The sequence below is a fragment of the Amphibalanus amphitrite genome, unplaced genomic scaffold (genome assembly GCF_019059575.1).
Source record: "Amphibalanus amphitrite isolate SeventyFive unplaced genomic scaffold, NRLGWU_Aamphi_draft 000038F_arrow, whole genome shotgun sequence".
Classification (NCBI taxonomy): domain Eukaryota; kingdom Metazoa; phylum Arthropoda; class Thecostraca; order Balanomorpha; family Balanidae; genus Amphibalanus; species Amphibalanus amphitrite.
Window position 1 is genome coordinate 958963 of NW_024881534.1, and position 25550 is coordinate 984512.

Below are 25550 nucleotides of genomic sequence, written 5' to 3' on the forward strand. Positions count from 1 at the left end.
TCGCCCCTCTCCTGCCGTCATCTTCTTCCGCCGGCTCACTCAAGCGCTGGTCCGCCGGCTCGCCCCAGCGCTGGTCCGCCTCACGCTGATCCGACTCGCCATTGGAAATGGGTCGCTGGGCCGCGCTCACGCTGCTCGGCAGCAGACCGGTCCGACGTTCGATTCACATCCTGTTCCGAGCGGCGGCTATACCGCCGGCGGCGACAGGGACCGCGGCGACGGTCGGCGGCCTTTGGAGGTATTTCGGAGATGTTTGAGTAAGAGTTCGAATGCTTTTGGCGGCGTTCTATGAAGTTCATTCTTAGATGTTGAGTGACGTTTGATATTTGGCATCGTTTAGCAATTTTCGTCAATATTTGGCGACATTCTGAAACGTTGACAGCGTGAGGAAATGAAAAGCAGTAGGAGTCAACGTCGAATCTCACTGACATTTTTCGGCGCCCATACAGATGCTGTAGCTGGGATCGATGACCACGTGTGCTGATCTCCGATAGTCGCAACGGCGGCGACCCTGGTGGTCCGTCAGTGACGTGTGACCGCTGTCGGCCCTTTGTCTCTACACCGCGCTCATTAGGCTCTGCTGTGCCGTCAGCCGGCGCCCCTTTACCGCTCTCTGGGACGGTAAACCACCCACCGGCCGCCACCAGGCTGTTTGTTGTGGCCGCTGCACCGAGGAATGGGGACACAGCCCGAGGCAGCACCCGAGTCGTATATGGGTTACCCATCCGCGGCCGGTCCTTCTGTGGGAGTTTACAAAGGACCGGGCGAGCCCGCTGAACTGAACGACTGAGCAGTCCAACCCACAACGGCATATGACAGTCAAATCCAGCATCCTTCCCAGCAGGAGCGCAGTGACCTTCCATTATACGTACTAGTCACCTCAAACCCAACAATGACTGACCACGTTTAACTTCCCGTCCAGAGCGGGGCATGCCCGATCCAGCGAGTCAGACTGGTGTCTGGTCCAATTGCATGCATCACGCGGCGATTTGTAGCAGCTCAGACGTCCCGTTCGGCTCAGCACCGGTGATGTTTTCGTGCGCAGCTCAGTGGGCTGCGGATTAAGGTCACTGACCTCTCCCAGCGGCAGCAGACGACCTCCCGGAATGAGCGGGATTTGATTGGGATTGAACCCGGCTGCCGGATGGGCAGTGGCGCTCAGACTGGTAGCTGGTAGGGATTTGGGGTGTAAAAGTCGGCCGTTGGGTCAAACTGAGGCGGTAGACAGTAGCGCAGGAGCCGTGCCTGTCGCCAGTTTCGTTATGCTTCTGGTCAGCATGACCCAGCCGTGAGCCTGACGCGGCCGATGGGAACCGCACGGGCCGCGCGACTGTGGGCGTGGTGGCGTGTGACCCACACTGGGTAGTGGGTAGCTGGGAGTGGGACCAGCGCCGAGCGTACCAGTACCCAATGGGCCTCCATTGACGGAACGGATATGTAGCGACCGGGAGGACGACTTGTTCGCTTGCCCTTGGTGCTTTGGCAGTGCAGTAGTCCATGCCGATCAGACCTGACCAGGGACCTGTGGTCTGTGGGCTGCATTTACGTTGATCGGTATTATGGGCTCAAGCTGTTGCTCCGTTTCTATGCCCATGAGCCGACAAAAATTGATGAGTGAATGGTCTAATGCTGGATCAATTAGTTTTGATGGCTTGGATTCAAGATTGGGAAAGTCAGTATCCTGGGTCCAGCCCCAAAGGCTGGTTGAGGCTGGTCCATCGCTGCCAGCCGACTTCCAGTTCCTCAGACCTTGACTGGCCATGGCCTGACGCTGGCCATGACATGTCATTGCCAGCGTCTCAGACTGGTGGGAAATCGCCAGCACCCAGACCCAGCAAACGGCAGTCGTTAACCAGTTATCAAGTGAGACAGAAAATATTGGCTCCGACCTGACCCTGAGCCGGGTCGGCGGGAAGTGTAGCGGAACCGACGGCTGACCACATTGGTCGGATTGGTCAGCCGTGCCCCGGTGACCGGTGGTCAGGCTCGGTGAATGGTGATCGGGCGGTCTATTGATGGCCAATGTGCGGTGGTCGGGATAATTAACTTGTAACGCCGACCGTGACGAAGGCCGCTCGCGCACGGCTCGCGTTACGCAGCCGCAGTTACTTTCGTGCGCTAGTTTTTGGTCTTCAGTGTTCTTCAGTGTGTCTTCAGTGTTTGCATCAGTCTTTCACCATGCTCCCGCTCATTTCCATTTCAACGTCGCCACGTTACTATCCATTCACGAATCTTACTCGCTGATGGCCACTTGGTTCGCAACTCCAAGTGTTGATTAAAACGAAACCCATAGAAGACACTAAAATGTAAAAACTTTCATTCTATAAGTCAAGTAATAAGAGTTCACAAAGGCTACTGCGTTCTCATTTGCCTCCGTGGTTCCTGTAATGATGATTGCCGCGTCCTGTGAGGTAACCACTGCGGCTGCCGCGGCCCTGACGGCGATTGCATCTGTTCACTGCAGCGTCCTGTTGGTGTTTTTGTGAGCGGTGGACGCGCCCCGACGGTGGTTGGTGCATGACGCTCCACAAATGGAGCGAACCGTACTGACTGGTGGGCAGCAGAGGTAAAAACGGGACCACACGACCGGCAGTAAAAATTACCAGAGCTCATGCAGCTACAAAACTGCCACACCCTTGTCTCCTGGAATGGGCCGCAGTGAGCTTTTTGGGGTGACAGGCAATCGTCGGCAATGCTAAATGTTGGGTAGTTTTGTGTGGCTCAGTGAGGCACATACGCCTTTCGCTACGCTGCGACATTTATTGCATTTGTTTGTTACTATTATGAATGAATATTGATCGACATAAGTATGCTTTTAATAGAACTTTTAGTATATAATGCAAAGTGAAACCATATGTAATTTGACATACCTACTGACATTGGCCCCTGTTTGCGTCCGATTAACTGAATAATGAATTGGCTCTAGTCACGGTATAATATTACGGTCAATGATAAACGCTAGGCCGGCATTTGTGATAAACAGCCACCGATGTGTACCTGAAGCATCAATACTCAATTTTCTTTACTGATTTACCGATTCAATATTTACCGTCTGATAGCATTCGTGCGGTTCCCAAGACCAAATCAGTCATAGGCACGCACTATTTGTAAATTTCTCTCCGATACTACATTAATCGACCCACTCCATTCAGTATGACGAAATAATCACGTCTGGTGTTCTATATCATCACATCCATGTTCCCGAAGTGTAGGCCCATCCATCGCCCGCTGGCCCACCGCGATAACACATTAGTCGGAGATGAGTCGTCCACACAGAAGGTGGTCGCATCACATGTGTTTCTCCCTCACGGCCACTGGCGCCGCGCGAAGAGGAGCAGCGCACCAGCGGCGATGGACGGCTCACCGGCGGCGAAGAGCGACGCACCGGCTCGGGCCCGGCTGCTCTCTCGCCCGTGTTTTCTGTGTCGTCTCTGATTGATGATGGGACACTGAGAGAGGCGGATCCGACCTCATAATCAGGAGGCCGACGATTATTAATCGGCGCCCGGATCGTGGCAGAGACGGTCGGGATTTTTCAGACCCGAGACGACACGTTACGAGACGTAAATTGTGATGGCCGTAAAATACACCCCGATGGCGTAATTCATCCGGATATGATTTAGTATCCTACCACGTGTAGTAGTGCCTCTGCAAACGCGCACACGCATATATTACAAAGTTAATTGGCGCTCGTCTCTATGTGCCTATATCAGCTGGAAATGGATGATTGCTTGACTGCATTAAGCTAAAACGGTGCTCATTTCTGACTACCACCATAATTGACTCATTGTCAAGCCCCACCGTTGGTTTTTTGACACCATTCTTTGGTAGAAACGCGGTTCCTTCCATCCAACAGCAGGCCATTTGCTGACTAATCTTCCTTCTGAATGAGCTCAGCTATTTAGAAACGGCGACATACGGCAAACAATGGGGGGGGGGGGTGAATTTCATCGAGGTCCAGTCGGGCGCTTTATGCCTGGACTGTGTTGGCCTTCAATGACCGCATTTTCCTGTCGATGTAGCTTTGACAGCGAGCATCAGAGACGTCCCGCGAAATGCCGAGTATGCTAATAAGTTCGACTTGAACCGGATAAATATGAAGGTCCCTAAGGACCATCACTTCACTGTTTTTCCCTTTCCAATTAACACAATGCGACCAAAAGCTTCAAAAGTGAGGATATCGCAAGTCAAGGAACACATCTTCAGCTATGCAAATCTAGAGGCCACTGACGTATTGGTAGTTGTCTTATCTTGCCATCAAAAATGTTTCCGATCTTCACTTTGGTATTTCGCTTTGAGGTCAACAGCCTGCGTTTCCCAGCTTGCGTTATTTGATGCTAATTAGTAAACGCATTTTCGTAGTATCTGGCATTGTTAGAACCGGATATCATCCTGAGAGTGGCACGAGAATGGATCGTTCTGAAGTTGTAGCTGTCACCGACCGAGTTCCAAGTCCGGTACATTCTGATTATTAGATCTGCTCTTGGGTGGATGGATCCGGATTTGCCAAGAATACTTTGTAGCTGGTGCAGGGCCTTTTCCATGTCCATGCACACCAGCAGCAATGGTGAATTAGAATACCTAACTATGGATTTTGTTTCACCAAACCACCGATACGGGAATGATTTCATGAACAAAGTCCCTTGACGCTTGAGCTGCCCAAATTAAAACCATTTCATTTTAATAGCACATCACCCGATCTCATGTTTCCTCGTTACTCTTTTTCAGTCATCAGTTGCTCCGTCACTCTCAATTACGGCTCCTTCTACATCTCTCATGTCCGTCACTCCTCCAACACTCCTCCGTTTCTCCCTCGCTTCTCCGTCGATCCTTCTCTCATCATCGCTGCACCAGCGCAGCGCCACACACCTTGGTCTAAATCCGTCTGCGCACCCCAAACCGTCTCTCCAAAACACGGTCGGGGCACGCCGGCACGACAGTGTTTACGTGCAGAGGCGTGCTCCTACGCCCCAACACGCGCTAATGCTGCCCCGGGGACGCCTTGAGATGGGACGCTGGCTGTGACCTGCAGGTAGAATACAGCCAGGGCATTTGTTAGTAAGGTTTGCAAGACTCTACAAAGTCAATTCTTGGAGGGGCTGCTCAGTTGGATATTATGTTACCCATGTATCGATTGATAATTAAAGGGACCCTCCCACCTTAACCCTCGCCGGCCGAGGGGGGGGGGGGCGGGTGCCGCCCCCCATAGGGTTTTTTCGCGATAGCTCCGAACACGCTGGCGATAGAGAGCTGAAACTTGGCATACCTGACCTTTGATTCAAGCCGGATCTTTTGACACCAACCGCATTTTTGGGTCAGGTCAGGTCACTGACCTATGACGTCATAAGTGAACCTCTGCACGGTCTTCAGATGTCGCAACTTCGCAACGCCCTCACTGCCAGAGGAGATGTCACAGGGAAATGAAACTTGCAGGATCTAGTATCCATTATGAGTCTCACAATTTGTATATCTCGGATTTTTCCTAAAGGTCATATGAGGTCAGGTCATTTTCGTGACCTCACCATTATAAGTCAATGGGCAAAAATTCAAACTGCTATTCTGGCGCCGGGAACGATCTCCAACTATCTCAAGCACACAGAATCGTGATTTGATGCACTCCTTGCAAGGTTAGATGCGTCACTTTTGCAATGTTGACCTTGCGTGACGTCATTTATGACGTCATCAAGGTCAAATTAGTTTTTCGTCAATAACTCTTGATCAAATTGAGCTAGCGAGTCGCGGAAGCCACCAATGGACTCCGGAAGACCTGCCGAATCGAATGATATGCAACATGACCTCTTTCGACCAACTTCGTGACCTGGGGGTGCTGACCTGACCTTGACCTGAGGTCAACACCCCAAGTTGACCTGACCCGAACAAAAAGTATATCATTCGACGCGCCTGAGCGAGGCGAACACGATGCTGCCAAAATCGCGGCTCTGCGGCCGTTTTTGGCGAAGTTATTCAAGAAAAACTGAACCGTACCTTGGGGCACTTGACCTGACCTCAGAGGTCACCGGTTGACCTAGGACCTTAAAATCGGGTACCAATCTCTGCGTCTTGTAACGGCGCACACGCTCGTTTTTTCCGCGACGCGCTAGCTCCACCAGGGGCGAAACGGCGAGGGGGGGTCGTACCCGCCCCCCCCCCCTCGGCCGGCGCGTATGTAGAAAACCAATAGGTCCGGCGAGGGTTAACATTAGTTTTGAGTTGAGATAGCCAAGTTTGCGGCCAGGCTCAGAAACCACCATTTATCCTGGTCGCAACCCCCGCAGCTTTATGGTGTTCAAGAAATTTCTTCCCTTTACTTGCAGGGTGGGACCAGCGTGGTCCCTATCTCTTAACCATTACGGGAATCTGATGACGTCATCAGGCTTTCGAACGTCCGTTAAATGTTTGACTAAAACGTTTTATAGCACGCGGTGGTATATGCTGCGTTGCGCGCAACAAATGCCGCACTTTTAAATAAAGTCGCTAGGAACAGCGGAGATCCCAAAAAGTAAACAAAAGTAAAAGTCTAATATCTTGAAAACCGGTGAATATTTTTCGGTGAAATTTGGTAGATATTCGTTTTCGCTCTTTCTGAACCGAGCGACATCACTTTCATGCCAATTCATAAACTTTTTTGAAGGTGGGAGGGTCCCTTTAACCGTGTGCAGTTAGAATAAAATACATTCGCTAACGCACTCGCTTGCCGGCCGAAGCCTACGCGCAATATGACATAGCTGTCGCATTTTTTTACGAACACGAATTATAGTGAAATCGACCTCATCTGATAAGATTTGTAGTAGCTGAATGTTTCAGCTTTGCAGACATTTTGCCCAAGGTTTGCCAGAATCTGGCAAAAATACACAGGGAAAATGGATTTCGATAATTAATCGATTGATTTTAATTAATGCCTAAACTGGAGATAGGTGGTAGGTATGTTTTTCTGAAGAACCAGTTTTACGAGAACCCACATTTGTTGTAGGTCATGTATTTTTTTTGTGGCTGTGGAGATAACATGCTCTGGAATACGTGAACACGATAGCGATCCAATTTTGCAGAAGCGGGCCAAACAATTACGCCGGACCAACGCGGTGCGACATTGATTTTATGCCACCGCTTGTCTGAAGACCTTCCTTTGTTCATATATAAAACAAGTAACAAAGACATACGTTCTGTTTGGATTTTTAGTACGAAATGATAGCATCCCGCAGACAGCTTTAAACGTGCTGCGACAAGGATCACGCCTCAAGCACCTGTTAGATAACAATGCACCAGACTTTCGTCGATCAGATACTCGTCACACGTCTCCTGTGTGTTCTGACGGTATCTATAAAAGATGCCGTCAGATGCCGTCACTGAGATAAATGCCGTCAGCACGTCAGACACGCGACACCTCACTCCATTGTCGCTTGTCAGTCGGCGGCCCTGTTCGCTGCCCGGACCTGTGTTCCGCCCCGTGCCACTTTCTCCAGTGAGTGCCCCCGCCGCGCCGGCCCAGCCGCCGACCCAAGTCGAACGGTCGGGTGGTCTGGTCGTCGCTCCGCCGCTCGGCGCTCGGTCGAGAGACGCTCGGCGCTCGGTCGGGAGGAGGATCATCATGAGGGGAGGTCCAAGAGGAGCGGCGCGGCGCGCTGACCTCTCACTGACCTCTCGGTGACCTTTTGATGGCCGCCGCGACCCGTGACGATCTCTCTGCGACCCCAATGTGATCTGAATGTGACTTCGTTACGACTCGTGAGCACACTGATGCGTTAGTTGTAAATCAGATCGTCCGGGCCTGTGTGTGATGGGAGTAATTTTGTTGAGCGTGCTGATGGTGTAGGACGCTCATCCATCAATGTAATCCTTCACGTTCTGGTGTGCTACATCGGTTCGGCTTTTGGCTGGGTGTCCCTGTTGCATTGGGTGGATTTATTACCTTGCGGGATCGCTCTGTGGTATAGCGTACCCAACTCAACTTCCTGTTCTTAACTTATCAATCTTCCTCCTCACGATATAGCCTTTGGTTCAAACCTGACACGCTATGAATTATAGCAGCTTTCCTTGTATGTAGGATCAACCGACCTGTTGCCTTGCTGTGTGCCTTTTACACACCTTACCGCCCTGACTATTTCCGTATTTAATTGATAGCAACTACCACCAATGCCTTTAAGGATGGGTGTTCTTTTATCAGGAAAATGTCACCCATGCAGTCTATCGAATGTCAGTTTGAGCGTGCACATTGCGCATTCAAGGCTGAGACCATGCAGAGCTTCTTCGTTATCGATATATTTGCAAAGGTGTTCACTGTTCCCGATCTACTTCTCATTGCTGACGCCGTTGTGTCAGGAAATCGGCATTTTCCATAATGCTGCAACGCTGTCTCTTGCACTGATATTGCAATGCTCTTATCATATCAGCATCAGCATCGCCCCAGTATCATCCCTGAATGTCGCATTTCACTAATCACTAGCAATGCATCTCTCTGTCGTGACGGATGAGGTCCATAACAATGTTAATACGTTATTGCAGAATTTCGCAAACATTACGGTGCATTTTCACACAGCATGATATCCATTGACTTTCAGCTTCACAAATGTCAGCAAATCACTACTGCATCTACATTTGGGGTCATCCTACAACATGTATCGTATTACCTCATCTTGCAGGTATCACTGTATCATATCGGCATCACTTTTTATCACACCGGTTTCACACCGTATCATGCTACCATCGCTCTATGTACAATCAACACCCGAATTTCCCCGACTGGTACCTGAATCGGACGATGCCAGCCAGCTTCGCACGGTCTCTCGTATCGTGATGAAGATACAGATCTCTCCCACTGACGTCATATTCCGGCCGCTCGGTGCTCTATGATTCCTCCGATGACGCAACTCCGGACGACGCTCTTCGCTCGGTGAGGCAACGACGAGCACACGCACGGGCTGTTTCAGGCTTGGGTTCGTGCTGCTCTAAGGCGACTGTCATCCGCTCCTCTTACTTTTCAGTGGGTCCATAGTGCTTTTCATGGCTTTCCTCTCTTTATTTCTTTTGCTTTTTATCCTGTCTTTGTCTCGTCTCGCTTTGCAATTTCCTTTGCATTGGTCCTCCTTTCTTGCTATCGGTCATTCTATCGTCAACTCGCTTACAAGAATGCTGTGCTGTGACCGACACTCCTATGGTGTGGTAACACCTGGGTTGTGTGTCTCTTTGACGGTTCCATTGTCGGTATACGACCTCGACAGTCGTCTGCTGGCAGCTCTCAGTCTCGCCTGGCTGGTGACCTCACTTCGCCTCACGCAGCTATCTGTTGTTTTTCACCCTCTCACCGTACCTCACTCCTCAGCTCACCTGTTTGTCTCCACGGGTAGGTCACAGACCCTCCCTATACCCTCTCCCAGCGCGACACGGGGTGACAACCACGTCCATCCAGAACCAACTCTAAAAATGACTCGCCAATCGGCAATTTTATCGGTCGATCTAGCCCACTTACCTCACCTGCGGAAAACGACCGACAGTGTGCCGGAAGTGACGTCACAGAGCTCCGTGCTCCGTGCCGACGCCGTTCGGCTCCGCTGGGACAGTGCAACCACAGTCCGGATTGCGGTGCTGCGCTGCTCGGATTGCGAGATGGCGTGCTGCCGTGGCGACACCGGACGTCGCCACGTCTTTGTGTGGCGACAGTTGCGCCACGACGTGCGGCACGATCGTGCTACGGAAGAGGAGCGAAATCGAGATTTTCACAAATATCGTGAAGATATCGTTCGATAACAATGGGCCGATTCAGTAACTTGATGAATGAGGGGTCATCAATGTCCGGAAATTGTATCGTAAGCGTTCTGAGATTTTCGCTGAAAAGTGAGGAAAATGATCGCAGATATGTTGAGAACTGAATGGAGCTGCAGCAATGTGATTCAGAAGGCGGTTTGGTTTGCTTTTAATTGGGTACTGCGTAATAAATGTCTCCGCGTTTCGATCATTAATATGTAGATGTCACGACACGATTATATCTAAGAAGTGTTGGATTTCTATCCCAAACCAAATCCTAGTTCAAAGCAACCATTTCCGTTCTGTAGGCACAGTGACCCAAAATATCTCCTGATCTGTCTGTTGTGGACTTTTGCTGCGTGAAGTGCCACTCTGCCAGCACGGAAAGGGCTATTATTACCAGACATGTGGTTCAGTTCTCACGAGGGCTGTTTGAGAAGACACGCCACCCGCCCACGGCCAGTGAGGGCCACCGTTACGACGGTCAGCACACGGACCTAGACGCGGCTGACGTGACGTGAAACGTGACCTGTTAGATGTGAGATGCTTAACGGCTGAGGGCGACTGATTTGAATTTTAACTGTTATGATGCACTTTGTGACTGAGACATGTGATGACTTAGGTGCACGATGCATCACAAATATTGAAGTTATATGCCATTTGGTTACCTATGCTACAAGCTTGCGAACAAATTGTCGTTGTGCGTTATTTTCACCCGCATTATGACGACTGGCGTTTCGCTTTACTCCAAGGCCCGATGTTGGGCCGAGTCCGGTGTCATGCAACTTTGTCCGGGCCCGTGCCGACCGTGTTGTACCATTCCGATCCGTGCCATAGCTTATCACCGTCTCGTTTTGTAGCACCTTCAGCTCTCACACAAACACCACACGAAGGTCAACAGTGCGTCACCGGCTCCTCTGGTCGGCCCATCAGCGCCGATAGCTGGCAGGCGCCCCGATAACGGTCTGATTGCAGGTGCAGCTTGATGGTGAGCTCTAAAAGCTGCTGCCACTGCCGTTCGTGGGCGTGCGGTGGTGGGGAGGCTAGGACTGCCGGTGTCGGACGGCTGTGCATCGGTGATCTTTGGCGGGAGCTGTAAATCCGGCGGCCTTGTGAAACGAAGAAAATCGAGCAAGGTTATGTGCACGTGACTTGAAAACCAAGGGTGATGCGTGTCAAGACATTTCAACAATACACGGTCAGCGCACGTGTAAGGAACTCTGAGCTCGTTTCCCGTCAACTTTTCATGCCAAGCCGTTGGTGCCACTCTTCGTCAAATGACTGACCGATGCCAATGCGTCCGCTGAATAAGGTCTGCTGATGACAATTCGACTTGACTCGAGTAATACCCGAACGATTGTCGGCTGATCTGCTTATCGAAAGACCTTCACAAAACTATGTCCAACCGTCCGTCTTTTAGCTCTCTGTCTCGACAAATGCGGGACATGTTTGATTACCTACAGAGAAAACTAGTTCTATGTCAGGCTGAGCTATGTCCGAGCTACATCCCACCAGAAACTGCTGCAGATGGGAGCAACAGCCACCTGGAAGAGAAAGGCTTCACTGCAAACGAGGGGCAAAGGTGTCCTGAAGGGACAGGCCATACTTTGATGGGGCCTGGCTGCTCTTTCGGACAAAAAGAGCCAGCGAGGCAAGGCTGCCCTTGTGGAAAGACCTCTACAGCTTCCGTTGAACCATCGATAGTCTCCCACCAAACCGTAAGAGCGTCTTTGAAGGCTAGAAAAGCCCCAACTTCTCATCAAGCAGCCACAGAGCACAACAGTCACTCGTGTCCAAGTTCAAGGCAAACTTCTGCCAAAAGGAGAAAGAGGAGGGCTCCGACGCCGCCGAGATCATTTAGTTCCAAAGAGCTTGACGGAGACCTTGACCGGGGTGCAGCCTCCTCGCAGCAGCATATAAATAAATCCAACAGGTGAGAAACTACATAGGACGAAGAATAGTTGGTACTGGGTGAGGAAAGACATGAATCTGATTTACTTGCACACCAAATAACTTTGTAAGCGGCCCATTGTGAAGTGCTGTGTGAGAGATGTGACGTATAGACTTTCTTCTTCGAATAGTGTGGCTGCATTTCATCGGTGTTATTGGGCATCTCCAGACCGTATTCTGGGCGTTCCCTTTGGATCCATTAGCCATAGGTAAATTGCTCTGCACTATCCAATAATCCACCTAATGATCATGGATAATGCGACACATTACGTCAGCAGACTGTCCGTAATTACGATTGTTACGCACAGCGCTCGGTTATGACGCTCCAACCCCTCCATCCGCACTTCTCATGTTACGTATTTGCTTCATTAAACCTACTCGTACCTTTAGCCAGCAAATGAACACCACCTATGAAACGAATACACACATGTGGAATCGGTTTCAGAAAATTATGAACCAGATTGATAGTCGACACACATGGTATAGTCGTATTGAGCTAAAACGGGTCGCATCAAATGTTTATGCCGGCTTACCTACCTAAATTGATAGCCCACGTATGCTGCGATGTACAGCATGTGCACTTTTTACTAGCATCCGATGATACTTAATTTTCCTCGAATCCTATATATTACAGAATTGGACATTATTCCGCAAAAAATGATACACTGTATGTCGATCAATATTTCAAGCCATTTACAAGCTTATGTTACATGAGGAGGGTCGGCCTTAATTTTACGTATTTGAGCATGCGTGCTGCCACTGGAAATAAAATATTTCAGCATCAACAATTAAATAATTGCGCTGGATTTCCTATTTGTTGAGATTCATAGACCTACAGCTAACAGTTACCGGTCAACAGTTAAAGCTAACAGTTGTAGAGGTCTACACTGTAACTATAAGGTGAGCGATTGTTTTAGCCAAGGCCATTGCCGTAGCGTTCTCTGTCACTGAGCCAAAGTAAATTCAATGGCCAATGCTCATTGACCATCGGTCGATAACCACACAGCCCTGGCATCACTTGGTAATGTGTGTTTTCGTCATCTCAACAACAGAGTTGATCTCAGATAAGCTATCTGCTTTATTCTGATGCTGTACGATATGCTATCATTTAAAGGGTAGGAGTGCTATGATTAAATAGTGCCGTAAGGATACCTTGATAACAAAGTCATTGAAACTCAGAAAGCTGTAGATTGGGCCCATCGGCACGACCACTTCAGTGTGTCGAAAACACTATAAGTATACACTTGTTTGCATCAGAACAAAGACACCTTAAAACACGAGATTATTTGAGACCGTCTGTAATTGTTCTGTCAGTTCTGTCATACAACCGGATGAACCCGTGCCTAGCAGGTGCTCGGTTCCCACATCAGCGCCCGAGTGAGTCGGCTGACCTCTGACCCTATAGACCGCGTCTAACGTCCGGCACGTGCACAAAGGTCACAGGTGACCGAATTAACCGCGCAGGTGTGCAAAAGTTCTGATGGCCAGCAGTACACCTTGATTTAAACACAAAATAATATTAATGTTTCTAATTCTGTTAGACGTTATTATAGGTAACGATATATCTCTCCAAGGAAAATCCAGCGTGTGAAATGAAAATTGAAACACTGAGAAAGTTTCGTAATAAAGCTAGTTATTGGAGCACCGAACATTGCTACCAGTTAAGCAGGACAAGAAGAATAAATATGGATACCGAATACCGCACGAATTGGCGACACCGGTTCCCACGGCAGCTGACACGCAGGTCACGACACATCGTGGACTTTTGATTAACACAGTGCAATAGAATGTCTATCTCTGCTCTCAATTGTCTCTCGTGTAACCTAAGAATGTCGGCTAATTTATCCCTGTGATGCAATCTAAGAATAGCTGTCAGTCCGTTGCCTTGCCTGCACTAGTTTGTCAGTTGTTTGCCGGTTCATTCTCTTGAAAAATAAGAACGTCCCCTGGGCCTTTTTGACTGTGTTCACCTCCGAACACAACACCAAATTACCAACCCTTGTTTTGACCGTTTTTAATCACCTCACTTGACCTGCAGACCGACCTGCGTCCGACTCCCACTTTACCGATACAGATCTCAAGTAGCTGTCTCATACCGCCACACGCATGATGGGCGACCCATAAACTGGCTGGCTGGCTCGCTCAGCCGCTGCTGATATCATCAGCCCACTGATATCATGTGATAACATCAGCTGACACACATCAGCTGCTAACGAGCGACCCACTGCGCCGCGCCGGGATGAGCTCATCCGTTAGCATGTGGTGCCTGTTTGGACTGTGGGGTAGAGACGGAGTTGAAATAAGCGGGCTTCTGAGCTGGGTCTGTGGGTTTGGTTGTGTTGTTGACTGACTAAACTGGTGCACGACCGCAGCCGGAGATGCAACCAAACTGGTTGAACTGATGAAACTGGTCATCTGATGCGGAGTTCGATTGAGAATGTTCATTTATCCTGATAGATATGTGTTCGTTGTTGCATTGCTTAACCAGAAGCGTTTTAGTGTGTATCATCTTTCCCGTTACAACTATATAATTCAATTGTCTTGTCAAAGTGAAACGGGCAAATCAGGCTACATTCATTAATGCGGCCTCAAATATCTTATCTCGTGCGACATCACCAGTATTTAAATTGCATCATTTATTTTCAGTCTTCTACGAATTACTGTAACTTATTGACACTTCCGTTCCTTCCGTTTCAGTGAGGGCAGTTTCGTGGACCGACTTCCCGCAGCGATGGTCGAGAAGGTCACCTCAACAGTCATCACCAAGGGGCCTCACAAGCTGGCCCCAATCATCACAGACGGTCCGCTCAAACCGGCCTCAGTGGCGCCCTCTGAGCGGCGCCTCTCCATCACAGATGGCGCTGTGATCGCCAGGCCGGAGACGCCGCCGGCCACCGAGGCCGACGACTCTGCCTCGAGTGACGTCGACTCGGGAACTGCTGACGTCATGGATGACCTGCCGTCGCCCGGCACGCCCGAGCCGGAGGAGGAGGAGGAGGAGGACGGTGTCAGGGAGGAGGACCGCCACAGAGTGGTCATCTCAGTCACTCAGGACTTGGCAGAGGTGAGTGGATCGGCATACTAATGCTAGTGCGTTACAGTTGTGTCAGATTATGCACTATTTATGGATTGCAGATATTTCTACACCTTAAATATCTCTACGATATTGATTGGGTCTTTCAGAGTTGTATCGACCTTGTCGAACGCTTCTAAGACCGCCGGGGGCGCAATACTTGGACACTTTACTTTCAGTTCATAGATGGCAGGGCAATCGAACGCCTGAAGGTAGACTGTACCGCATGACCCGTATTTACCCGCTATGATTCACTGCCATCAAGCGCCAATGCGCACCTCATGACGACTCCTCTCGTGAAGTGATGTGACGAAGAAAGACATTTGAAGGGTGATACACCGGATATGATTCGGTTTTTGGACATTGGTTTTCCTGCCTCCACGGCTCTACCTGAGGGATTCCCTTCTAGGCAGATCTTCTATGGTTTTACCTTGATATAAGTCATTGTAGGTGCTGATAGCTCTGATTATGGTAATCGATTACAAACATCAAGCGATCTTCCTCTGATCATTATATTTCCTTGTTGATTGATGAGAATGAAGGCTTCAGTCGATGTCTATTTGCGTCCCGTCGTGCAGCTCAGTGGCTCGGAGATCCGGATACTCTGGTGGCAGTATGACAAACTGAAGCTTCATTTCTTTAACACGTCGCAGTTCAAGCAGCGCGGACGCCGGACAGCCCTCCTCAGCATGTCCATTGATCAATGGCTACTGCTAGGCCACGGCTAGGCGGTAACGTAATAGCTTTGCAATGGTTAGCTAGTGCTAGTTGAATTGCTATCTCTGTTAGAACTTCTTTCTTCGCATTGCTCCAAAGAACAGTTAAATCTGTATAAAATTAAAGGTGACAAATGGATACAGCTAAATCATTGAATAACAAAGCCCGACGGAGCGATGTCCCCATGGCTATACTGTTTACCCACAATCAGAGATGATATGACTACCGAGCTGTGTAAATGTCGCTGATCATGATCGACCAGCAAGATCATAATATAACGATCTCGTAATGCTAGACAGAGTCGGACACATCATTGGTGTCGAAAGTTTTGTGTCACTGAACACGCAGACTTATATTGTTGTATACAATATAAGTCTGCGTGGTATAGCTTTTTCGTTCTGGGCTGACGGCCACCGGCCACCGCGGCATGACCACACAAATGCTGGAGGGCGGCTCCAACATCCCATAGGAGCCCATCAGCCCACCCCTCTGGCGTGCGCGACCGTTTAGTATCTGGGTGGTCTACCCCAACGGGACACTCCCGTCCCAACAATCATAAATAATATCTTCCGTGGGCTGAATGTTAGAAATGTATATCTATGTTTTAAAGACATCAACAGTGCCTTTTGTCCAATTGCCTGCTGCTAGGATCTATTTTCAGTATAATACCTACGCGTGACCCGGGGACGGGGGAACAATGACCGCTGACTAGCGAAATAGCTGAAAGCCCAGACGAGACTCGACCCTTGTAAGACACGTTTCATCTGTACCTTCAGCTGCCAAAGGTCACCCTCCCAGTATCTTCTATCAACGGTCGTTCGCTCGGAGGATCGGGCTGGCTATTTTTATACCAGCCCGCAATACGCACTCCCTGTTTTTTTTTTTGCGGCGGTAAGACTGGCTATTTTAAAGTTTATTCCAGATATTGGTTTTTCCTTCCTATGGTTGACAGTTCAACAGAGGCGGATCCAGCTCAGAGGTTTGGGGGGCAAACCATAACAATTTATCGATTCTTTCCATGCATCGTCCATAGGCGTAATGTTAAAATTATGCCGTTGGGGGGGGGGGGGGCAAATGCCCATTTTGCCCCCCCCTGGATCCGCCACTGCAGTTCAATGTTATGCCTTGGAAAATCAACATCAAGGCGTTGTTAATGCAGTAAAAATACCAGATAGACATCTTCCAGGTGGCTTGTGCAGATGCAAGACAATGCCTAATGTAAGGAAAAAATAACTTAAGCCGGAATCGATAGCAATAATTCAATCATCGCGATTCATAGTGTGATATTCCATGAGGGACAAAGAAGGCTGGCGGATATGCTGGCGTCCGCTAATAAAAAGAGGGCTAAGGAGAATGATGGAAAATACTGTGCCTAAAGGCAGACATGTGCATGTGACCAAGAAACTGGATCTAGGATCTGATCCCACGGATCCTGATCTCGGATCCGACGTGATCATAGATCCAGCTCTTAAATTTATCGAGAGATTCGGTGCGATCATAGATCCGAGTCTTATTTTTTGCTTGAGATCCAGTGAGATCATAGGTTCTCATTTTTTTTTTGTCAACACAGAAATCCCCCCAAAATCACTTGTTGCAACTCACAAACGTTCTGTATTAGTGATTTAATGAGATTGAACGTCATAATCCATAGTTTTGTGGCACTTATTGACATAGAAACACTTGACGACCTGGCTTCAAATGTTGCGCATGGCGGGATCCACTCAGATAATAGATCCGTGTTCTTCGTTTATCGCCAGATCCTATGAGATCATAAATCCAGGATAAATTTTTCTCGCCGGATCCGGTGGGATCATAGATCTTAACCTGCAGTTTGCTTCGAGATCCACTGAGATCATCACTCGGATCCATGCACATGTCTGTCTGAAGGTAGGTATACTACGTCTTTGCAAGTAAATGAAATAAGTAGTCCACAGTCTATCAACATTTCAGCACAACCTTTTACGTGAGAGGGGATTTAATCTGAGATCCGTTCAATCTTCAGTGTCTCGATTACAAAATCATCCACACCGACACATTCACAGACTTGTTTACGCTTGGGGCAAAAACGACGGCGCCTTCCTCACCGCGGTCAATTTCACAATCTTCCGGTCGTGACGTCATCAAACTAGTTTATCCCGGTCTGTCGGTGGGGTGCTACCGCATTTTTCAGCACTCAACAGGAAGGCTTTGTTCTTTACGGCTGAATGACGTCATAATCGTGGCTTTGAATCCCCCCCAAAGGGCTGGCTGGTAGAAGTGTCTGCAGAAAGGCTGCTGCTGTCAACGCCGTTTCGTTAGCCGCAAGACACGATTTGTGACGTCACCTGGAGCCAGCTGGTGGCTAGCGGTTTACTGCGTCTCAGTCAAGCCTTTGCAATAATATTGCCAGCATGTCGCGGCTTTCGCGTCTGATCCGTGAGCAGATGTTGACTTTAAAAACATTGCCTTTATCAAAAATCACAATTTACCCACACTATATTTTCATGCCTTTATGAATTTTGCCGGCAGCTGTTGAGCGAATCCAAAATATACGTAGACATTCATGATTCTAGGTAAATCCATCCAAAACTATATCTGCTATAAACCTCCACTGGTAGTGTCTGTGTGTACCTACATAATTCCTCCCACAATCCATAAAGTTAGCTTGGTCTTTTTAGCTGATGCAATTGCAGAAGTCTGTCGGTAACCTAAACGTACATGATCATTGCAGTGTGGGACTCTCGAACAAAGCTCAATAGCGTCACTCTGTGGGCAGGCAGATGATAGATCTCATAAACGCATTTATTCGAAGGCACACAGCCTGCTGATGAACTGCACAATAGTCATCAGTGACGTCAAACTCGCCATACTGACGTCACTGATGATTCCGGTATGCGCGCGGTGAAAACTCGCGTCCGTGTGCTGATGGTGGCTGGCAATAGTCAGCGCTGCTGCGCGCCTTCCCACGCGGCCGCTGGGTGGGCAGGGCCGCCGAGCCGGGTGTGTTCCAACGGCGGCATCCGGCGGGGCTTATTCAGCAGCGAGCTGTCCCATTTATCTGCCGGCTAATCGCTCCGCTTTTAAAGGAATCGATGCCACTCTACGGCCTCTTCCATTGAGAAGTTTCCTCTGAACGCTGGGTTTGAAATGAAACGTCCCTCGCGCTCTGCGCCCGAGGAGGTGCGGCAGGAGGCTGCTTCCGCTCCGATCGCAGATACACCAGAGTCGTGCCCACTTCCTCCTCAGTTTTGACAATAACCAGGATAGAGGTGGCGCGCCGACTTCCAACAAAAGGACGGCGTATAGACAAACTCAAGGTTGTTATACAAACTTTGATTCGAAACAGACCCATCACATTAACGGTTTAATAAAAATTCTAAGGTAAATACTTAAAATAAAAAATAAGCTGTCTTTCATATTAAAGGGACCCTCCCACCTTAACATTAGATTTGAGTTGAGATAGCCAAAATGGGGTCCCTGGCTCACAATTACCGGTTTCGGCACTCACAACATCGAGAAATGCCTTAAATCGGAAATATTGAATTTCAAAATTGCAGCATTTGGATTTAGAGGGGCTAATGCTTTTGAATACCCCTCTGAATGTGTGACGTCAGCGCAGATCTAACGATTTTTACATGTTTGACTAAAACGTTCCGTAGCACGCGGTGGTATATGCTGCTTTGCGCGCAACAAGTGCCGCACTTTCAGCTGCCAAACTATTGCTTCCAAATAAAGTCGCTAGGAACAGCGGGGATCCCAAAAAGTAAACAAAAGTAAAAGTATAATATCTTGAAAACCGGTGAGTATTTGTCGGTGAAATTTGGTAGATATTCGTTTTTGCTCCTTCTGAACCGAGCGACATCACTTTCATGCCAATTCATTAACTTTTTTGAAGGTGGGAGGGTCCCTTTAAGTGGTATCTTTTTATATAGCAAGTTTCGGACGCAGATTAGCAAAGCAGCTCTGAAAATAAATGGCATAAAGTTATGGTATCGCTATAAAATTAATAAAGCGATATATGTGGTATGTTCCGAGAACTATAGACATGATGCCAGTTTGATATGTCTTTGCTTAAATAAAAATTGTGTGATTGTTATGTTTCCTAGAACACAGAAGCGATGGAATTATGCATTATCGGCTGCAGAGACCGCCCCCGAAACATCCGCAAGACAGCCGATGGGTGGTGCGTTGGATCGAAATGTGAACAGATCGGTTTTCTGCTCCACATCAAAGGCCAGATCATGATAGAAAATCACGTATCCGTATCAGTTTTGTGCCTCACGCAAAGCCTCACTCTCCACTAATGGTCAAAAGAGTTTCTTATATAGGTAGCTGTACCTCAGTTCCGCTTTGGCACCGCTAAATATAAGTGAGATATGATATGCATAAGCGATGCGCAGCAACTAGCAGAGTCGACCTGATCTTTGCTCCCTTACCAGCCTTTTTTACCAGACCCGCTTTGGCAAGTGTCTGATATAGTGAAATGCGATCAGCCGGTACCGGTGGAGTAGTAAGTACTCGGTGAAATGGCGTGTCATTTCACCTACAAAGGTACCGCAACTAGCTCCGAAATGTCCAAATAAATGTAACGAGTTGTACCGTCTTGTATAAATCCAAAATTTTCATTTTAATTTAATTATCTTGAAGAAAAAAAGGGCTCATAGGTAATCGGTGAAATGGCGTGTCATTTCACCTACAAAGGTAGGTACCGTAAACGGGGGTGACTGCCTTGCTGGGTGACTTTGCCATGCTTCTCAAAAAATGCTTTAGGGTGATCTCCAGTGATATTTTACGAAGAATGTACTAATTTTTAAGGCTCAAATGAAGGATAACTGTTGGGCCTTCCAACATAACCAACACTGAGAGATAAGTTACCACTAAATACCTAACTGGACTCCATTTTATTGGAGTCATTGAAATGGTCAAATTTGAAGAGGTCCGAACTTTTTATTATCTAACCATGTTCTAGACCATCTGCGATGCTGAAACTTGGTACGGTTGATCATGACAAGGCTGTTAACTTAGCATATCCAACAAAACTGGCATTTGTTACTTCATTTAGCTAAAATTTTTGGTGGCGATTCTTCCAAGTGAATTGCAGGCGACATGGGGTGACTTTGCCACCATGTTATCAATGCAAAAACGAAATACTTATCCGATGCAATTCAAAATAAGTTTTAAATGTAGCATCATTTTGATCTCCAAACTGGTTTTTAAAAAGTAAAAGTTTATATGTTGAAAATTAACACAGGAATGCTTAGTGGAAGTATAGAAAGGCAAAAATTACCCAAATAAAAAATGGATGAAGCTGGGCCCAACTTTTCAGCACATGCATGATCATCTACAACTCCTGAGTTTTCAGTGAGACTGGCTGAAGAAATCTGTATCATTTTATAGATCAAAACGCTGATAATAAGGGCGTCGGTAAGTTCCCGCAAGAACGTCCTCTTTCTGTTCCCCTTAATGCCGCTGGAAAAAAGCTGCAAGGTCCTAGAGTACCGATACAATAATATCTTTGCTGATTTATATATTCTGAACCATTTTTCAGTTTCTATTTATTATCAAATCTCAATGATTTTCAACAAATATAATGTATTATAAAAAGTAAGGCATCTCTCCTTTTTTGTACATTGGTTAAGAGCAAAAACAAAAAACTTAAATTGCTTTATTTTTTCCTATTAAACAATTAAGGATGGTTGCCCGTCCCCATACAATGGAACAAAAATGCTTGAAAAGTATTTGTTAGCGTGAAAAAAACATTATTTAGCATAGTGGCAAAGTCACCCCTTCTTCAGTTTAACTTTGCCACGATTCATTTTTCAGGTATTGAAACGTTGAGTTGAGCATTGTTGATAAGATTATCAGGAGTATGAAAAATAACCTCTTGCTCATATCTGAAGGAATTAAAAAATTAAAGACCAATATATATTCGGGCGTGGCCCTTCCTCAGTGGTACAGTGTTACAATCCACTGTACCACTATCCGATGCAATTCATCGGATAGTGGTATGATCGTCAGGAGTATTATTTTTCATACTCCTGACGATTCATTTTCGTTAAAATTAATTTATATTTTTAGGCAAGATATAAATACGATAATAGCAAAACCCAAAGAGCTAATCTTCACCCGTGTTTTGAACATAGAGTCATCCCAATAAGTTAACAAGTTTAAAGAATACAAGCGTCTTAAGTTGAAAACATGGCAAAGTCACTCCCGTTTACGGTACCGCAACTAGCTCCGAGATGTCCAAATAAATGTAACGAGTTGTATCTTCTTGAATAAATCCAAAACTTGGTTCCAGGAGCAGGAACTGCCACCAGTGGGCGATCGGCCTTTACTCAGCCAACAGAGTGTCTAGATCACGGAGGCGTCAGGCATGAGCCCAATGGCAACTTAGCGGCCCCCGGCTAAGAGGCGTTGGGCGAGAAAGCTCCCAAGAGCTCGTACAACCATCGTCGCCCCCAAGGGCAAAGCTCCCAAGAGCCCGTGCAGCCACAGTCGCTCCCAAGGGCAATAAGCTCCCCAAGAGCTTGTACAGCCATCGTCGCCCCCACGGGCAATAAGCTCCCAAGAGCCCGTGCAGCCTCAGTCGCCCCCAAGGGCAATAAGCTCCTCAAGAGCTTGTACAGCCATCGTCGCCCCAAAGACAATTAACTCTCAAGGGCTGTAACAGCTACCGTCGCCCCCAAGGGGCAGCAAGCTCGCCCCCAAGGGCAATAAGCTCGAGAGCTAGGACAGCTACTGTCGCCTTCAAGGGCAGGAAAACTCCCAAGAGCTCCCACGGCCGCCCGTCAGACCCGCGATAGTGGTGCCCGTAGCGGTCTGCCACCCTCCCCCCCCCCCCCCCCGGTCATCCCGCGGCGCTTGCCCGGTCGCCATCGGCGCTCTGCTCCTTCAGCGCACCCTGCCGAAGCTTGTCTAAGCTCGTTCTTATCAACCAGGAAGCAGGGATAGAGAAATAGCGTTTCTCGTCCCCCGAGCAAGTGATTGTTCAAGCTGTCCAAGCCAGTGTAACCTTTGTTCAACCATCTCCCGAAATGAACATTAGACAAATCGGAATTCCGAAGGTCCAATCCCAGGTGACACCACTAATCGGTCCGCGGCGTCGCATGTATTCTGCCAACCACCAGCGACCCGCACCACTCGGTCAAACTGACCCTCGACCGCTCACGCGGCTGCTCCTCGCCCGGCAAAGGCGGTCAAGCCACGCAAAGACGCGGGCACGTCAGAGCCCGCGTGGTCCGGAACAGCGACAGCCGGTAGGTATCCGTGGTGTGCCTGCGAACCGACGGCGCGCCGCTGCGCGCGCTTTAGGTCTGTAAAAACTCAATAAGACATCATCTGGGACCACCACGATCACCCCGTTCCGGAAGGGTCACTGCCCCCTCGACTCTCCCTCAAACACCATGTTCCTTTCTCCTCGGCCCTGTCCCACTGCCCGTCCCATGACTTCAGCGGACATTCACCCATGCCCCAGCTGTGAGCCATGCGGCCGGGCGCCGCCATACGACACCGTGACCGATAAGGCCGGGCTGTTTACTTTATTGGGTCTCCGCTGCCCGGTCCGCCGCGCCGCGGCGCCGGCGGGCCCGTGGACCGCGCGGACAAAGGGAGGGCCGTTCCCGTTTTTGAGCGGTATTTCACTCGATGCTGCTACCAAGCTGCTATCGCATTTTGCGAGCTGAAGTTACACATGTGACGACATTTTGGCAGGGTTGGAGATACGGATGTACGGATGTCATGGAAACCCAATTAGCGCGTGTGATAGCGCACGCTGGCAGCGGCCGTAAACAGGGCCCTGGCCCGGCGCCTAGATCTGGCTGCGTGCGGCGTGCTACGATGACGTCACCCACCCGGCTCCGCTCGCTCAGCCGGCGCGCAGGGGTTAAGCGCCGCTGCACCGTTGCAGCGCGCAGCGATACCAGGGTGCAGGTGGTCACGGGCCAAACCTGATAACAGCCCTGAAAAAGTCACCCGAGGTCACCAAGTCACTGACCGCGTTCGCCCCCAAGGGTACCGCACCGCACCCACCAGCCCCCAAAGGCTTCGAACACCAACCAGCAGGCCCCTCAGCCGCTGCCACACTCCGTATGCACAGGGACGTCTGACCCCGTCCCGCTCCCCCGCCGCAGTCGGCAGTCGCGCTGGCAACCAGTCACCGAACCGTGACAACAGGAGACAGGCAGGCGCTAACCCACAGTCTGGGTCCTCACGGAGCGCTCCCACGACCACAGCTGCCGCGGTGGCGCGCTTCAAGCGTCCAAAAGCTCTTGACGAAGCAACGAGAAAAAAGAACGTCCACGACCGTCTCTCCCAAGCCGATATTGCCAGCCTATTCAATTTGTAGCACGAGATGTCGGACAACACCATCCAGATTAGACAGCGCGTGACTCCGCAATGACGCAAGTCGCGCGAATTATCGACAGCTGACAGCCATGACAATAAGCTCCCAAGAGCTGGAAAGTAGCGCCCTCGCGGTCTGCCCACAAAAGCATCCCTGCTCTCGAGAGCGCAGGTTACTGCGCCCATCAAGCTGTCGCAGCACCCGGCCAGTTACACAACAGCGAACTCGCCCCTTCGCTTACCTGTAGTCAGTGGCATCTACTGACAAACCTCGCGTCATGAGTCGTCACAGGCGGTTGATTCTCTGCCTCCCAGCTCCTGCGCTGCGCTGAATCTCAAGACACCGCCCTTCTGAGTACCATGCCACCACTCCCTCTTTCGCCGTCACTATTCATGGCCTCTCTGTCACTCTGTCACTCCGAGTGTCACACAACGAGAGAAGCCAAAAAAATTGTTGAGACCATGACCGATGGTCCGTCCCCTTCGCTGGCTCGTCTCTGACTGTCCTATATCCCGCGCTCCCCTCGTGCCTCCCGCCCCAGCCCGCCCGCTCCGCTTATCTCTCTCCCTCCCACCCTCCCTCCCTCTCCCTCGCTCTCTCCGGCATCTGTCTGCCCTCGCCCAACGCCTCTTAGCCGGGGGCCGCTAAGTTGCCATTTAATTCAATTATCTTGAAAAAACGGGCTCGCTCATAATGGCATAATGACAATGAGAGTCACATTTCACCTCCAGGTTTCTAGTTTTCATGTCTCCAGATGGCAGGACAAGTGAGCGCCTGCGTTGATACTGTACCGCATGGTTTGTACCAAACTGCGTACATGAAAAGTGATAATAATCGGCGAAATGACATGTTAACTCCTGTAATACCAATCGTTTTACAGGAATAAAGGGCAACAACTGTTATCACTAACAGTTATCGACCAGTAAAACGCCTTTTGGGCGAAGAACGAGCGAGCGAGATAGTGAGCCCTGCACGTGCGCAAGGGCGAGAGGGTACTTCCAACGGGCTTGTGCAAAGCACCCTTCTAACCGGTCGCTAGCGGTGTGCCAAATTTGAACGCAATCGGCCCAGCCGTTCCTGAGATCTGGAAGCGGCATTCTGCACGTGCGCACGTGCAAACGGGGTCCAAAATGACTTTTGCACGGCACCCTACTAGCCGGTCCCCAACCCTGTACCAAATTTGAGCGCAATCGGCCCAGCCGTTCTCGAGATCTGGAAACGCCCCCTGCACGTGCGCACGTGCAGTAGCACCCCAACCGTAACACATGCAGATGAATCATCTGATGGAGACCTAACTGTGTACCGAGTTTCAATTCAATCGGCCCAACCGTTGTGCCGCTATTGAGGTTGCAATTTTGGAGGTTCTTAAAAAATGTCCAATTTTACCACGCGCCACGTGCGGTGGTTGGCAAGAACGCATGGTGGCCATCACACCACAGAACTTTTACGTCCAAGTGACATTCAGTAAAGAAGACCGCTTGTCAATCGGATGTCCCGTTCCTAAGATATTAGCTTTTGAAAAGCGTCCCCACGGCCGGCCGGCCGGCCGGCCGCTCATACTCAGGATTTTCCCTTCATTCAGTATGAACTCGCTCGCTCGCTGCGCTCGCTCGCTCGTAATTAGGACCTAATCTGCCACTGTTAGTCGAAGTCCCTTGTGATCACTGATGAGGAAGTAGCCTATACGACCGCATGATGTACAAAGAGCCATCATTTTATTATCTCTGGCTCTATCCATTCCATCCGCAC

At 49.3% G+C, this 25550-nt stretch overlaps 1 protein-coding gene across 2 annotated transcripts in view; it reads left to right on the forward strand.

Annotated features, from left to right (window-relative positions):
- LOC122373239 (tyrosine-protein phosphatase 1-like) overlaps positions 1-25550 on the forward strand; it is a 63282-nt gene that overhangs the window by 17767 nt on the left and 19965 nt on the right. The window contains exons 1-2 of one of the 2 annotated variants that reach the window (XM_043351110.1): positions 10746-11671; positions 14386-14752. In XM_043351110.1, coding sequence (XP_043207045.1) covers positions 11136-11671; positions 14386-14752 — 903 coding nt within the window. In that variant the 5' untranslated portion in view covers positions 10746-11135. Of the gene's footprint in view, positions 1-10745; positions 11672-14385; positions 14753-25550 lie in introns of those variants that run through there. The other variant, XM_043351103.1, reaches the window with a different exon arrangement.